Source organism: Glandiceps talaboti, chromosome 12 (assembly GCF_964340395.1).
Source record: "Glandiceps talaboti chromosome 12, keGlaTala1.1, whole genome shotgun sequence".
NCBI lineage: Eukaryota > Metazoa > Hemichordata > Enteropneusta > Spengelidae > Glandiceps > Glandiceps talaboti.
Window position 1 is genome coordinate 18,303,610 of NC_135560.1, and position 16,488 is coordinate 18,320,097.

The following is a 16,488-nucleotide window of genomic DNA, read 5'->3' on the forward strand; positions in this document are numbered from 1 at the left end:
TATTCTTGCAGCAATATTTTGTGTTTGTTCTAAAAGCACTGTAATGTCAGAAAGGTCATACAGTAGTATTTTTCATAGTCTTGTTATACAAGACAATACTTTCAACCACCCAAGTTTGCCTGTCATAGTCTGTTTACAACACAATGTTTTCAAACCCCCCCCCCCCCCCCCCCCCCCCTGTTTGCCTGTCATGGTGTTTTTACAACACGATGCACGATGCTTTCAACCCCACCATTATAGGTCTGAGGTGATATATTAAAGATAGTGGTACCCTAATCCAAACCCCTTGAATATAAATTACTTTTGGATTAATTGACTAAGGTAATAACCAAGCCACAGATAATTGTGATCTTCTTTGACAAGACACATCTAATCATGCTGTTTGGCCAACTGGTGTTTCCCCAAGTTTAACCATGGATGTATTAGGGGAGATACAGTAAAGGTGACAGTCATTCCACTCCCATGACAGCAGACTGGTGAACAAAGTATGATGATGGGTTGGTGTGGAAATAAGCAAGCAAAATTGACTCAAAAATCTCTTGGAACAGTAGAGTAACATTGAGTATGTTATCTTATGTGGTCGACCACCCTCATCAGCATGACTAATTTCCCATAGTTACAGGTCACCTTTGACATCTATGATGAATAATCATACCGCCACCAAGAGGCCAGCTGTAACTATGCTGATGAGCATCATCATATAAGAGGTGTGTGATGTTGATTCTCCCCTCCACTGTCTATGATTCTACCACCATGACATCATCAATCAGGACAAACTCAAAAGCTCAGTGCTACAAAGTTAAACTTTTAAAACGGTTTGTCCTTTATCACCATTGTAAGTCATTGTGATCTGCCTAACTGATGAATTTGTTTTGGTCAGTGTATGTTGTCTTCATGTTCAGGGTTTGATTAAAATCAATGTTTTTTACCACAACTGTACTGATAAGGTTCAGTAGTAGTGCTCTAGGCATGGTGTGGTCTGTGTGTGTGTGTGTGTGGACGACTTATACTCAAAAACTACCAGACAGTTTGCCTTGGTATTTGGTGGGGACTTTACTTTTGGTGTCTAGCTGGGAAATTGTTCAAAGCAAAATGATCACATCACAGGTGTGTGATTTGGGTAAAAAAATGTAATTTTTGGTAAAAAAAACTACTGAGCAGATTGGTCTGAAATCTGGTAGGAACATTCTTAGGGGTGTGTAGATTAAGATTTGTTCATGACATGATCCCATCAGTGATATGCAAATTAGGTTGGAAATTATGATAATGTCCACTGCTGCAAACTCACAAAGTTGCCTCTAAAGTTAAAAGAACAACAATCATGCCTAGTATACAAAGAGTTTTAAAGGACAAATTCAAAGGCACAAATTGCTTTTTGTGATCCTGAGTAAAGAAACACAAAAGGAAAGAAAGAAAGGGGAAATTACACTTGTAATTTCATAACAATTTAAATAAAAGTTTTATTACTGAGTCTGAAAATTTGGCTACAAAGATAAGAACACAAATAAGAATACAAAGAATGTTTGAATGTTTGTGTGAGTGAAACTAAACATGAATATTGTTGACAGCAAAACCGGAAATCTGCACGCACCCCCAAAAAGTCGGTGATATTTCCATCTTTAAAAATTGTATTTCCCTGAAAAATCTCAATATTACAAAAGTTGTTGTAGCCTCGAATGTATCACAGCTATCTGTTTTGAAAAGTAGTTGCCTTTATTGGAGAGTTCTCACTTCGGTGAAGAATCTGCCAAATCAGTTTTGTAGACACTTTAAAATCATTCTCACAAAAGGTTTGGTAAAGAACCTAAAAAGCCGCCATTTTGAGTCAAGAAAATGTCTTGGCAGGGAAACATTACAAAACTTGAATATATCACAGATGTGTTTCATATATCTTTTATCAACTTTACACTGGTATATGCTAAGCTTGAAACAGCATCACAGATGTGTTTAAGATGTATCTAATAAACGACGCTTGCGACAAAAATCTTTGATGTCCCAGCTTGAATGTGGCATCATCCAGTGTCCATTGTACACACAGAGCACAGTCATCTTGGGTCCATAGCTTAGATTTGGTAGCAACTAGAGAGAGACATATGAGAGAAGTGGAGGTTAGAAGGTGGACAATAAAACTACATTTTACACAAATAGCAGGTGTTTTGGGTCCTCAGTTGTTTTGATTTGGTAGACAAGTAAGAGATAAGTTATGCTCGACAACAGCAAAACCAAAATAACAAGTTGAAAAAATAGCAAGTGGCTTTGGGAAACATGTTTTGATTCAGCTATGCAAACAATATTGATCATGTCAATGGATTTTTTCTTTGTTTTGATTACCAAGTACATCTTGTTTTAAATGACCAACTAATTCAAATAATCCAATTTTGATTACTCTTGTGAAATGAAAGTAAGATTGAACACAACATGCACTGATTTCCTCGACTTGAGTACCGGTATCAGCTATAAACAGAAATATTGTATTCTGATGTGGAATGGATTGTTGACCATAATCTTCCTTGTAACATTCCATTTTATTACCAGAGGAGAGCTTTACACTAGGAGTTAATACTGATGATAATATGAACATATAGGATAATAACAGGAATGTTAGTTTTTATATAGCACTTTCCTGCACTGAGCCCAAAGCGTTTTACAATTAGTACCCCTGCATGGAACTAAAACTGCACAACCCATTCAGAAGCAAATAGCAGCAGTGAGGCTTGAACCTGCAACCTGAAGATTGCAAGCCAGCCATTCTAACCAAAAGATGTATTCATCTACTACATGTAGTACTAACCTTTGGTGTGATCAGGAAATACTGAGATGTACAATCTCTGCATGCTGTTCTCACTACCAATTCAAATACTTTACGTTCATTATTATGGTCCATACCCTGAATACAAAACAGAATGGTCACAGTCAAATATTCAGTCCAGCTACTGTACATGTACCTAATCATAATATCAATCACTCCTTTCCAACCCTTCTCTTGAGGTTAAGAATGTTATCAGTAATGCCAGGAAGTTGCTAATTTGCACTTAATAGTTATAGTTCTATTAGAAATAAGATTCACTTCATGTACTGTTGAAAGACAGACCTTCAGGATGTTTCTAGACTTGACAATTTTCAATAAGACAACACAGACTCCCTTCCTCTTTGTGTAAATAAAATGTTGTAGGTACAAGCAGCACACCTGATTTATTTCATCAACAACACGAAATGGACATCGATTCAGTTCTTGTAGAGCCATCATGTACAGAATTGTAGAAACACTTCTTTCTCCACCACTCTGGTAGGACGAGGTCAACTCACGCAGGTTCTCAGTTTTACGAAATTTCACCCGAATACGAATACCATACTTGTCATAGTCCTCCTGAATGTATAGAAAGATATCAACATTGATATCAAATTAGAATCTGACTCCTCAGACTTGTCATAATACATTATACCACATACAATCTAAGTTGCACACATTTGAACAGAAAATACAAGATAATATACCCTGTCACTCTATGTTACAAGAACATACATCGACCTCATTGGTTCTGTGATACACAAAAAAGGAGTCAAAATATTCAAATCACATTGCCCCCCACTTTTCTTTAATTAAACTTAATTAAACTTATGTGGATATAATTGTACTAATCTCGATTTTTTTCTTCATCCAACTAGGAAATACTTTTGGGCTTTTGGGCTACATTAGGGTTTTGTCATGATAAGTCAACAGGAAGGAGTGATAAGGCCATTTATCACAAAATTAATGACACAGGGAACATTTTTATACAACTACTTTACTTGATTTCTAACATTTTAGTTTTTAAAGTGAGATTTCATCAGTCACTAGAATGTCTCCTGTATAGGAGTGTTTTGGTGGTACATGACCAAGCGTCCCAGTTAGCCTGTCACAAGCTATGCAAAACTATCTACTAGCATCTAGTTTCTCTATATATCACAGTGTAATCTTTCACTGCCTGATATTTAATTGTAAACAAATTGTTGATAGCGCCATGGCTGGCTAGTGTACTACACATATTACATTACACACATCCATACAATAAACTAATAACTTCAGTGAAAACTGTGATCTCAGTGCATGGCTGGTGTTGTGTGTGTAACACAACAAGCCGTGTGAGTGTGTAGTGATGGCAGAGATTCATCTGATTAAACAGAGTGTCTTCATAGTGATTACATGTAATAAGGTAGAAGTAGGTAGTGTTAGCACAGCTTGTGACGGGCACACTTGGTAGGTTCAATGGTCGGTCAAACTGTCTTTTATTGATACAAGTCTAACTAAATGCACTATTCTTGCTGTTATCATGCATATATACACCAATACCAACCTCATTCTCTCCCTTGTACAAGTCCACTTCTCCAGCACATCCCATGTACTTAAAGAAATGTGAGAATCTATCACTGACAACAGCTATCAGTTCTTGTAATGGATCTAACCATTTGTGTTTGATTTCAGCGATTTCCTGTTGATGTTGTTCTAGTAGGTGTTTCTTCTGGTCTACCTGCATGATTAAGCCATGAAATAAAATAGAAGAGTCCATATTTAAAAAAAAAAAACATTTCCTTTAAAGCACTTCAGTGAAATTAAACCTTTAGTGACTTGGTTTCTGTTACTCTATGTAATTAAACCCTATACAGGGTATCAGTTTTTTAACGGTTAAACTTATCTGATTTGCTACTTCTATTTTCCATACATTGTTTGAACATATCTGAATACATATTTGTGTGTCATTAAGTTGTTCCCAGCTATATTTTGAATGGACAAATTCTACAGATTTTCATTCCAGTTTGGCACTACCTGACAGAGCATAAACCCTCCACCAACGCGGAGGTCTATGTCTATAGACATGTTACATGCTCACTATCACATCACTGTGGAACTGTCAAGGCTTCCTTAGTCAGTTACAGTCTATCCTGGAGTTACCCAGGTCTGGGATAGCACTGAGGGTCTGCATACTTCCTTTACTACCTGTTAAAAGTATTTCAGGTTTTCAAATACCTGTTATCCTCAATTATCTTAAAACAAAACACAGGTAAAATATGTAGTTTCATGAACACACAAGACTTTTCGTTTGAAAACGTGCAGCAACAATCCTCTATAAAAATTATGTTTTCACAATCATTAATCATAACTTTTTATTTTAATCATAACTTTTATTTTGCAACCATTTCATTACTAACCTCTAGACTCAGCTTGGCTATTTCTTTCTTTCGTTGGTTATACTCATTCACAACAGATGGCTCAGTTTCAAAGAAGCAATCAGCTCTTGCTCTTTCATGATGTATCATGTCATCAATTTCTTCTAGTGTGCCGGGAAATTGACTGAATGCCTGTAGACAAATAAACAACCATTCAGAATGTCTTTAAACACAAGATCATCAAGTGTACTCGTACACAAATAAACAATCAGTATGCCTGTAAACAACTAGAAAAACATCTTGTGTGCCCATAGACAATTGGACAAACATCCAGTGTTTCAGAAAATTGATGGAATGTATTTAGACAAATGAAAACAGATTAAAGTGTACATCTTATGCAGTATTTGCTGTGAGACATAATTTTATATAAATACTGTGGAGCATTTACAGAGAGACTTACCTCTTTCAATACAGTGGGTAATTGATCCTTACCATCTGTACCAGTCTTCTGTTTAGCAATGTTTATCAGCCGATTTCCTTCTTGTTTGGTCAAGTCTTTCAATTCTGTTGCCCTCTCAAAGTCGTGCTGTGATGTCAAAATACAACACAGAGAGAGAGAGAGAGAGAGAGAGAGAGAGAGAGAGAGAGAGAGAGAGAGAGAGAGAGAGAGAGAGAGAGAGAGAGAGAGAGAGAGAGAGAGAGAGAGAGAGAGAGAGAGAGAGAGAGAGAGAGAGAGAGAGAGAGAGAGAGAGAGAGAGAGAGAGAGAGAGAGAGAGAGAGAGAGAGAGAGAGATTAAAATGCATGAGTAATTCTGTTTCTACTTTTTGCAAGCGTACTTCACTATCACTTCCTATTGGCACAATTCAAATAGTCAAATATACATGCAATGCAATAAATTAGCATATGCATACTAAAATGCATTAATTGCTCTGTTAGAGTGTTACAGCATTGTAAATTATTTATAATACAATTGGCTATTAATTTGAATTTTCACTGTATATGATTTACAACTTACTTTCAGATTTTGTAATTGTTGTGATCCTTCTCTGATCTGTGCTTCAAAGCGACTTCTCTCTGAGTACGCCAACGCTTGCTGCAGAGCAACTTTCACCTTGTTTTTATTTGCTTCCAAGCATTTCTATGAAAGAATATAACAGAGCCCCATGGAGTTAGAGTGCCAAACTAATTTGCATGTTTTTTTTTCATATCAATTTCTGTTCAGCTGAATGTCCATGGAGCCTTCAATCAAATTCTCAACAAATTGAGTTAGTTTGACCAAATAGAAAGATATAACTATGCATGAGATGATTTGGACTAATTTACAATGTAAAGAAGTTGACCTTTGACCTTACCTGTATGACATCTTGAAGGTCAATGACCAGTTTCATCTTCTTTTCATTTATCTTGGTTACCATTTGTTTGGCTTTCTTTTCTTCTTTTTCCAGGTTCAAACCTTCAGCTTCATTTCTGCTAATGCTAGTTTTTAGAATTGTAGAATAATTTCATAAATTTTTTTTTTTTTTGACAATTCATAATATGGTAATTTAGCTGTTAGGCATATGATGGAAGTATGGATAAGACACCTATTCATGCCACACCTGTAAGCTAGTACTCAAAGACTAATGATGTATGAGGGCACCCCATCACAGAGTACCTTACAGACTAGGTTCATGCCATATACCTTGCATTGTGTATGTTAGTACTTTAAAATCGATCCTTAGTACCTGTAATACTATAGCATTTTACCTCACGCTAGGGGGTCAAAATAGAACAGGAAGTTAGATTTATCCTCATCTGTGTCGTGTAGCACATAGATTGAAAGTCATTATTGTGTTGACCAAGAAATTTAAATGATTGCTATTTTTATAACATGCCTAGGTGGTAAAATACTATTTCAGGTAACGATAAATGAGAATTTTTGATAAGTTTGATTAACCATGGGTCATTCACCTACAATTGTCTAGAGGAAGCCATTCACTAAAACTGCTTGGGGGTTGATGTGTGTGTGTGTGTGTGTGTGTGTGTGTAATTCATTAATAACTACTACAATGACCCATTCAATAACTGCTTGACAGAGGCAATTCACTATGGCTGCAAAACAATATTCTAGATGACATATTCTTTGAGACTATAGTTGAATTTATATACAGCTTCTGAATACAGTCTGTGTAATGTGTTCATCTAGACATGCCATATACAATTGTCTTCATTTACTTCTTTTACATCCCATCAAATTATCACAGAAGTATTGTGCCCGACAAGTAGTTACCTCTTAGGGTCGAAATAATTTCTCAAAAAAAAAAAAAAATGAAAATAAAATAATAGTTTGATCTATCTACCCTATTTTCTGAAGTCATGTTAGTGGAAACAAGCAATTTTTTTTTTTGTCTACATCAGTTTTCTGCAGTTATGTTCCTCTTAACAACTCTAACTATCACATGACTACATTCTTACCTGTCCTGTTTAGCTTTGATGTTTTGTATTACAGCCCTGCGTCTGTCTCTTTTCTTCTGTAACTCTTTCTTCCTTTCTCTCAGTTTGTTGTCTTCTTCAGCACATATCTGTCTTTCCTTCGTTAACGCTACATATCTCAATTCTCCCTGATGGAGACGTTTCTCAGCTTCCTGTAAGCACACAACGTTTGATGATTTTATTTGTGCTGCACAAAATAAAAGATGACGGCATGGTGGATTTTGCAAATACTACAAGTTCAACAACATTTCTAGCCTGGATTCAAAAATGAATAAAATATGGGGAAATTCTAATCATTTCAACATGAGAGATCATGTGGGAGTACAGATCATCTCATGACAGTAATTTTCAATATCAGTACTTTCTGAGATTTGCTTAACATGTTTTTGATTTGCTCAGGGAAGTCTTACCCTTGCAAGGTTGACACAATTGATCGTCCACCTAGATTTGTTGTGTCACTTACGCACATCATTAGAAGTGACTTTTGTACAAAAAAGTTCCAATTACAATTATGTTACTCTCACTAATTTCTATCCCTGTTACAATGTGATTTTGTCTAGAATATGTCAACTATTTTTAATATCAGTGCCCTTAACTTCACATGATATTTATTTGTCCATTGGGCAGACGGATTGATGTTTTACTTGTGTGGATGCAAAGTTGACCTGCTACGGGTGCTGGCAATGTGAATTTCCAAGGCCTGTCAGCACAGCACAGCACAGCACAGCACAGCAGTACAGAACACAACACAACTCAACACAACACAACCACAACACAACAAAAAACATCACTCCACAACACAACAGCACAGACAACCAAAAGACAACACAACCCTACACAACACAACACAACACAACAAAACACATCACTCCATAACACAATAGTACAGAACAATGCACAACAGTACAGTACATAACAGAACATGACACAACACAACATAACCCTCACCTGAAGTTGTTGTTCTAGTTCCCTTTTATCATTAGGATCAATACTATTATAAAGTAGCTGAGCATCACCTACAGCAGTAGAACGACTTGACGTACTTCTGTTTCCATAGCGACTTTGACGTATCACATAATTATGTTCTGGAGTATAAAAGTGTCTCAAACCTGACTCAGCTATCACCTACAGATAAAATGTAAAGAAGTGTTACAATCCTGTATAAAAGCAGACATGAAAACACTGTAGTTATTGCTTTTTTGCCTCACATCCCTGTACTGTGACAAAAATAGCAGACATCATGTCAGAAAGTATCTTACAGAATTGTGTGTTATGAGACGTCATATGTATAGGGTGTTCTAGTTACTTTGGAGCCTAGTTTGGAGTTACTAGTGGTACACTTACTTTGGAGATGTTGTCACGTGTATAGGCTGTTCCTAATGGTACACTTACTTTGGAGACATTGTCACGTGTATAGGGTGTTCCTAGTGGTACTTCATGGATCCTTTGAAACTTGCACAGATACGACATCACTGCATCAGGACTTTCAAATAGGTCCTTTAAGTAACATGTGAAACCCCATCGTCTGGAAAGAAAGGAAATTGTTTTAAAAGCCTACTATGGTAATTGAAAAATAATCAATTAATATGTCAAACAACTTCATTAGCAAGTCCATTGATTATTTAGTTATAGAGATTTCAACGAGGTCCATCCAGAGTTAGTAGATAAAATGAAATTTGTGAAAAATATGGCTACCATTAAGTCATTACTGTGAAGGTTGAGAAACAGTGACATGAATATGCAGACTATAGTATCAGACATTGTGCCAGGTTTGATTGAGATCTACCACTGAATTCTGGCGTTACTGGTGGACACTGATGCATGGACAAATGGGTTGAGTAGAACACAAATAAGTTGAGTAGAACACAAAGTAACACGGCCATGCAGGCCACACATTACAAGTCTCAGCATAAAATATCTAGGAACATGAGATGATAGCTTTCATTCTCTATTCTAGAAAACAACACATAAGACCATCCAAACCTCAATTCTTCAATTGGTCTCCTTGGTTGAAATGTTGAAATATTCTGTTGGGGACTCTTGACTGCATTTATTCGAAGGTGTTGGTTGTCACGCATCTACAATGGCAAGAAAGAAAATTTAATGAATATCAGATCATATACATCGTCTCAGTACATGGTTTTAAATAGAAGACGAAAGTATGATTAAGAGCAAAGATTGACGTTAACAATATAGACTGGTGAAGGTGTCTTGTATGGTTTGAGACAGCGACATCTCACTATAGACATATACCTACAACAGCAAAGTACACATTCCATCATCAAACAACTGTTGATGCTCTAGAATTGCTTGCTGACTGGGTATATACTTCATGCACTGGCACCAACATCTCATAAGTTTGTGGTAACAACTAGTGTACTGAGCTACCCCAGTTTTGAAATTTGGTTGACACCAGATTAGCAAATCCAGAATAGCTGCTTGAGATGTACTGTACATCCACATTGCCAAACAATACATCATACCCACCTCATGCAAAAATTTCTCCATGTCCTCTGCATCTTCACAAACAAATGCCCTCAAATCATTACCAGGAATGTGCATCTCTATAAACTTGGCGTTCTCTCGATTGTGCATGTCGATCTGTCAAGAAAATAAAGAAGACAATGTCGATGGATGTCTGCATGTTATGTGATAAAATAGACAAGATGTTATCAGAGATAACTGTAACGTTAGAAATTTCAGGTATTCAAGAAAATATTACATTAGTGTATGAAATTCACACCTGCGATATCAACAATAAACTTGTGCTTTTCCACTTACCACCAGTGCCATGGGTTCATGTATGTACACACTACTGTCACTATGATATCAACAACAAACTTGTGCTTTTCCACTTACCACCAGTGCCATGGGTTCATGTATTGTGGCTTTAAACATGTGTTTGTTAGCTCTAAGCCATTCTACAGCATTAGCAGTATCTCTATGTTTCTGTTTCAAAGCTTTAAGTCTTCGATCTTTCAAATCATTCATACTCTTCAGCATATCCTTATGACCTGTAACAGATCAAAAGTGAAATCATTTAATGGATACAACTTAATACCACTACACACTTGAACACTGCAAATGATCATATTGTACTGATCTGTGTTTTTTTTTCAATTGTTTGAATGTATTCCATCAATGTATGTATGTATGTATGTATGTATGTATGTATGTATGTATGTATGTATGTATGTATGTATGTATGTATGTATGTACGTACGTACGTACGTATGTATGTATGTGTCTACCTGTGTGCAGGTCTTCTGTGTGTGTGTGTGTGTGTGTGTGTGTGTGTGTGTGTGTGCGTGTGTGTGTGTGTGTGTGTGTGTGCGTGCGTGCGTGTGCGCGCATGCGTGCACACATGCGTAGTAGCTTAAAGTCAACCAAGGTAACAAGACACTTACGTTTGATTTCAGTTTTAAAGTCAGATCGATCTCTTGAGATCATTTCCATTTCTGCGTCAATTCTTCTAACTTTGTTGTTGATTTCCCGACATTCTTTGTTGATTCTGTCCACTTCCGGCTATTGAACAAAACAAAAATGTCACCAATGGAGAATGGCACCCAACCAATTATACACAATCATGTACTGTATCAGAAATTTTAGATGAAACCAGAATGATTCTGCATGTATTTTATTTATGTACATATGTATACATACTCACATTCATATGTAACTGTCTTGATATTGTGCATGTTTCTATGTGTGCATATGTCTGGATGTAAAGTGCTGTGTACACTCCATTGTGCAAGTACAAACAAATTATTTGTATGGTACATCCTCAAATGTTTGGAATTTAAAAGTTATAGTTACTCTGGCCTGAGACACATTTATTCTGTAACTGTTGTCAGACTTTGATCACATAAAAATTATGTTCTGTTCAGAACTCTCTTTTGTTTTGGAATTTTGCTATCACTGATTTCATTGGAAGTCAATGTAATTTTTTAGGCAAATTAGTGTAAAAGTACACCCATACATGCTGCCATTTTTTTGAGCAATTTTTCCGGGCACTACATGTTTTTGTATTAGACAAAAGTAACCCCCCCCCCCATAAACACTTTCACTTCCATGTGATTGAATATTGCCATGATTTAAAAGAAATTGGTAGCAACAAATAAAGTGTCTGTCATATGCTAGAAATGGCTGGATTTTGATAATTATCCCTGAAGGTCAAGGTCTTAAAAGCCAGTTGCACTGTATGATAAGGGGGTAGACGCTTGAATGGAGTCTCTATGTACTACAATTTTTTAGTTATACAGTAAACATTGATTTTTTATTACAAATATAACCACCATTCTGTCAAATTTGTACATGTTGCAAAAACAAAGCACTGCGCATATATCCCATATGATATTTGACATTTGTGCCAGGTTTAAATGAAACTGGATATTGCATTTCACAGAAATGATTACTGACAAATGGACAGACACAGATGAAAAGAACCCATTGTGATAGTTTCCCCTTAAGGAGACTAAAAATCACACAATTCATAGTTCTACTTGATATTTACCTGTACAGCATCTTCTTCACCCATTTCATGTAGCTCTCGTTGCCAAGCTTCAAGTTGTTTTTTCCAATCATTGATCCTATAATAATAACAAATTACAATTTTTTTGCAGGGTGGGGTAGGGGTGGGGGGTGGGGGCACGATAAATATGGAAAATGGCATTCAACAATAATATCATGTGCTAAATGGTGACAACTCATCTCTGTGTACATTCTGAGATATGACTGCTGATGGATTGGGGAGGTGTTGACGGGTATAGGAAGTAGATGAAGCTGTGGTCCATTGTACTGCAAATGTCTCCACTGCCTGAAGGTGATGTGTCTTGTTTATGTTAGCACAAGTGTCCATTTTGTTAAAGGAGAATGGCACTCCAGGAATACAGCATATAAAGATATAAAGTTTGGGTTCAGTTTCTGAAAATACCTTTATTGCCTGGAGTGGTGTTCCACTTTAAAATAATAAATTTGAAATTTCATCATACTTTGGTAAAGAGTTAGTTACTTTTAATTATCGATAAACATGAATTAGGTTTAAATTACAAAACTGAATGATATTCAAAATATGTACTTTTTCTTTCTTTTCTCATCTTCCTCCATCTTCTCTTTCAGTTCTTCTTGTACCTGTAGTGCATCCTCAACAAGTTTTTCAATTCCTTCATGTCTTTTGTTGGCCATGTTGGCAAGTTGTCGTATTTCATCAGACTGTAACAAAATTATAACAATCAGACGATAAATTACTTTAGTGGTATACAAGTGTAGCACACACAGTCCCCATCTGGTTTGCTGCATTCCAAAGTTATTCTGCAAATTTACGTTTGACCTTGAAAATGAAGGTTATGTCAAAAGTCTGTCTGCATAGTAACATACCTCTAAAAATGTGGATTTGATCTCAGTTAAAGTTGTGCTAAAAATACACTGGAGGGAGGCAAACCTAGTAATCAGAATAGCAGAGGGAGGCACAATAGTAATGAAAATGGCAGGAGACATGGAAGGTCGCATGGTGAACAATCAAATTAACCCCATAATGACAGATATAAACAACTCCAATCTGATTAAAATCTGATGTGGTGAATATGACTCAATTTCTTTATTTACCTTTATTTCCTTCATTTATTATCATTTGTTTTTTTATTTTGTTGAAATGGAGCTGTGTTCACCACTTCAGATTTTAATCAGATTGTAAATAACTATTACCTTTTCTTTAAGTTGCGCATCCAAATTTTTAATCTTTGCATGGATTTCATTGAGTTGTTTCTGCAATGGAGTGTTTTGCTTCTGTGCTTCCTTGAAAGCTTTGTGAAGGTTATCTCTTTGTACTTTTAAATCCATGTATCTCCTACGACATAGATCATATTCCTGTACAGGTAATAGAATACGGTAACAATACATATTATTTCGATCAATTAATTGACTAAAAATTAAAGGATTTTAACACCAGAAATTAAAGGAGAAAAGTCCAGTCAGACTTTTGTTACACTTGTATTGATTACTGTTACCAACTTAAAAGAAAAGTCCAGACTGACTTATTTCTGCCTTTAGTACACTTGTATTGATTACTGCTATCAATTTCAATATGATTTTGGGTGATAAATAGAATCTCAGTAACTTATTCTACTTTGAATTCTGTAAACAAGCCCTCTTACATGTACATGTACTTGTGTTTGGCCATATCCTGCAAAGGTTCATGGGAAAATGTCTGATACCATCACACCTACCACAATCTCTTTGTCTTGATGCTCTGTGCATTTGTATACTAAAGGAAGAAATAAGCCTGACTGGACTTCCTAAGGTTCCTAACTGAATAACTTTACAGAATGATGTAATCAAATGTACCACAGCTTGGGTTGAAATTTCTGTACAAGTTATTGCTCAACTAATGCACTATATATGGTTGAATATCTCATGCTTGTTGTTGCATAACTAAGTAAGAAAGTATTCAATGCCTTCAAAAGTGATTTTGAAAACCATTTCATTTGAGCCAAGTAAGTCATAATATTCCGAGACAGAGAACGAATTTGCACTTGACAGCTCAAAATTCCAATAGCTTTTTCTGTCTGCAATATACTATCTATTCCTTCTTTCTTTTCAAATCCAACTCTTGATAAACTAAACTCACCACCCATGGCCTCTTCTTTTCCAGTATTGTGATTCTTTCAAGATGTCGCTGTCGTTCTTCAAATCTCTGTACATCTGCCTCTAACCTAGCATTCTTTTCTTGTAATTTTTTCAGTCTTTCCTTTTCACCTTTGTGTGCTGAAATCAACTCCTTTTCTCTGTTTCGGCTGTTTTTTAACTTTTGATGATATTCATACAGTTCTGGCTTTCCAACCTGTCAAATTAATACATCATATTCTTATTATCACAAAGACAAAAGATTGTACACTTTGGCCACTAGGAGTGCTGCTCCAAATAATACAGTATGACACAGTCAGGACACTCGTCCTTAAAATCTGTGATCAGTACCTTAATATACTTTAAGAAATTTGTTCATCCTTCTGTGAAGGGATTTTTCACCTTCACTTTCAAACAAATCTCGCACTCCATGATGTTATGATCTGATATGTGACGAAGCCATTTGAAACACTTGAGTCACTCTTTGTTGAACAATCAATCCTTATCAATAGAGCCGATGACTTCTTACTAGAATTGTAGGGTGATTCCACTACGGAAGAATCTGTATCACGTGGCCTGCCACTGAAGAAACTGTGGAGGTCAGTCTGTCATATTGGTGTGCCAGTGTTGGCCATATTCAAAGTTGAGAATAACAGTAAAAGTTTCAACAAATGAGACTGGAGTTATAAGTTTGAAAAAGTATCTAAACAAAGCACCTATATAGTATATATCGTTATTGAAGTACACGGTGATGTGCTCTTAGGAATAAATAGAAATTCCAGGTCATCCCATTTCAAATCAGGGATTTTTTCACTGTACTCAGAATCAAGTGTGAGCAATTCAAATGTGGAGAGATATAGCATTCATATCAAGTGTAAAAGTATACTGTTTCAATTGGTTTATTTAAAAGCCCAGCACATGGTCTTTTGAATGTGGTCAATTAGCAAATGAAAAAGTATACTTTTACACTTGATATGGATGCTATAAACGATTGGGGTACATACAGAAAATGCTTTACTTTGGTGTTATGGGTTGTAATTAGGTCAATTACAGAAAGGTTCACACAGACTTACTGATTTCTCTGTACTTTCCAGCAATTCTTGTTTTGACATTTTGGCAAATTCTACCACTTTATCCTGCAAGAGTAATAGTGTATATTGCATCTTGATGTTACTATGGTAACATTGTGAAGTATATACTAGTGTAATTAAGTTGAGTAATAAGCACTTAGGAGTCATGCAAATTCAGTTTTTGACATATTAAAAGTTAGGAGTTACTCACTTGTGGCAGGAATTGGCAGAGATTAGAGAGCTGGACACTGTGGTTAGCCACAGTTTCTTCTACTTCTCTCAGAGATTTACGATTACCATTGACACACCATGTTGATGTATTGCCCTGCCTTGTTATGTCACGCCTTATTATTGTATTTCTACCACCCGGGTTACAAAGTTCAACCTCCAAAGTTGCATGATTGTGGCCATACTTGACAAACTCTCCAACCTGTATGATAAACATATCAAAATCCATTTTTAACATGTAACAAAAAAATAGTATTATTTATTTAAATATATTCTTGTGTCATATTCAAGAAATATCAGCCCTCACTGAAAAAGATTGATTGATTTAAATGAAAGGTGTTTACATCACTCACCTCCTTAGACCTGCCAAGTAGAGAAGTCTTACCAGCTAGACCAAGACATATTGCACATACTATTGTAGATTTACCGGTACCATTTGGACCAATCAGAACATTGAGATGAGGTCCAGGACGAAACTCACATGAATCATAGATCCTGTAACATAGTCAAATATAAAGACGGGTAAAAATGTATGGTAGCACTCTTGAGATTGAAGAGAAATGCCACTGCAGAAAATATATGTATTCTGGGTTCTGGAGAGTCATGCCATGATTTCACATCACACAAACTTTACGTGATTGCCAAAAAACAAACACCAAATTGGAACACTACTTCACCTCTACCATTCTCACATTGGACAAGCGTTACATCATGAGACTTATCAATATCAGACATGTATATTAATTAGATGTACACTGAATATTCATGACTATTTATCTACAGGTATAAATATAAGCAGTTTTCTTCCACAGATGTCAAGGGATGAATTGAAAGTGAAAGTGGGAGTGAGTGAGATCTAACACAGGTGTGGACCAGTAATTGAATATTGAGGGTGGGGGGGGGGGGTTTATACCGGTTAGTTATCAATACACAGAATACATGTCATCACAC

The 16,488-nt window shown here is 36.1% G+C and overlaps 1 protein-coding gene across 3 annotated transcripts in view; it reads right to left on the reverse strand.

Annotated features, from left to right (window-relative positions):
• Positions 1-1,477: 1,477 nt before the first annotated feature.
• The window catches only part of LOC144443465 (structural maintenance of chromosomes protein 5-like), a 15,788-nt gene continuing 777 nt past the window's right edge, over positions 1,478-16,488 (reverse strand). The window contains exons 2-23 of one of the 3 annotated variants that reach the window (XM_078132950.1): positions 15,891-16,032; positions 15,521-15,739; positions 15,313-15,375; positions 14,244-14,456; positions 13,322-13,483; positions 12,696-12,829; positions 12,132-12,207; positions 11,026-11,143; positions 10,478-10,632; positions 10,106-10,219; positions 9,602-9,696; positions 9,011-9,143; positions 8,567-8,743; positions 7,601-7,770; positions 6,499-6,622; positions 6,162-6,284; positions 5,606-5,731; positions 5,188-5,337; positions 4,335-4,508; positions 3,188-3,367; positions 2,792-2,887; positions 1,478-2,079 (exon numbers count right to left, since the gene is read on the reverse strand). In XM_078132950.1, coding sequence (XP_077989076.1) covers positions 1,948-2,079; positions 2,792-2,887; positions 3,188-3,367; positions 4,335-4,508; positions 5,188-5,337; positions 5,606-5,731; positions 6,162-6,284; positions 6,499-6,622; positions 7,601-7,770; positions 8,567-8,743; positions 9,011-9,143; positions 9,602-9,696; positions 10,106-10,219; positions 10,478-10,632; positions 11,026-11,143; positions 12,132-12,207; positions 12,696-12,829; positions 13,322-13,483; positions 14,244-14,456; positions 15,313-15,375; positions 15,521-15,739; positions 15,891-16,032 — 3,076 coding nt within the window. In that variant the 3' untranslated portion in view covers positions 1,478-1,947. Of the gene's footprint in view, positions 2,080-2,791; positions 2,888-3,187; positions 3,368-4,334; positions 4,509-5,187; positions 5,338-5,605; positions 5,732-6,161; positions 6,285-6,498; positions 6,623-7,600; positions 7,771-8,566; positions 8,744-8,962; positions 9,144-9,601; positions 9,697-10,105; positions 10,220-10,477; positions 10,633-11,025; positions 11,144-12,131; positions 12,208-12,695; positions 12,830-13,321; positions 13,484-14,243; positions 14,457-15,312; positions 15,376-15,520; positions 15,740-15,890; positions 16,033-16,488 lie in introns of all 3 variants that reach the window. The other 2 variants (XM_078132949.1, XM_078132951.1) reach the window with 2 other exon arrangements.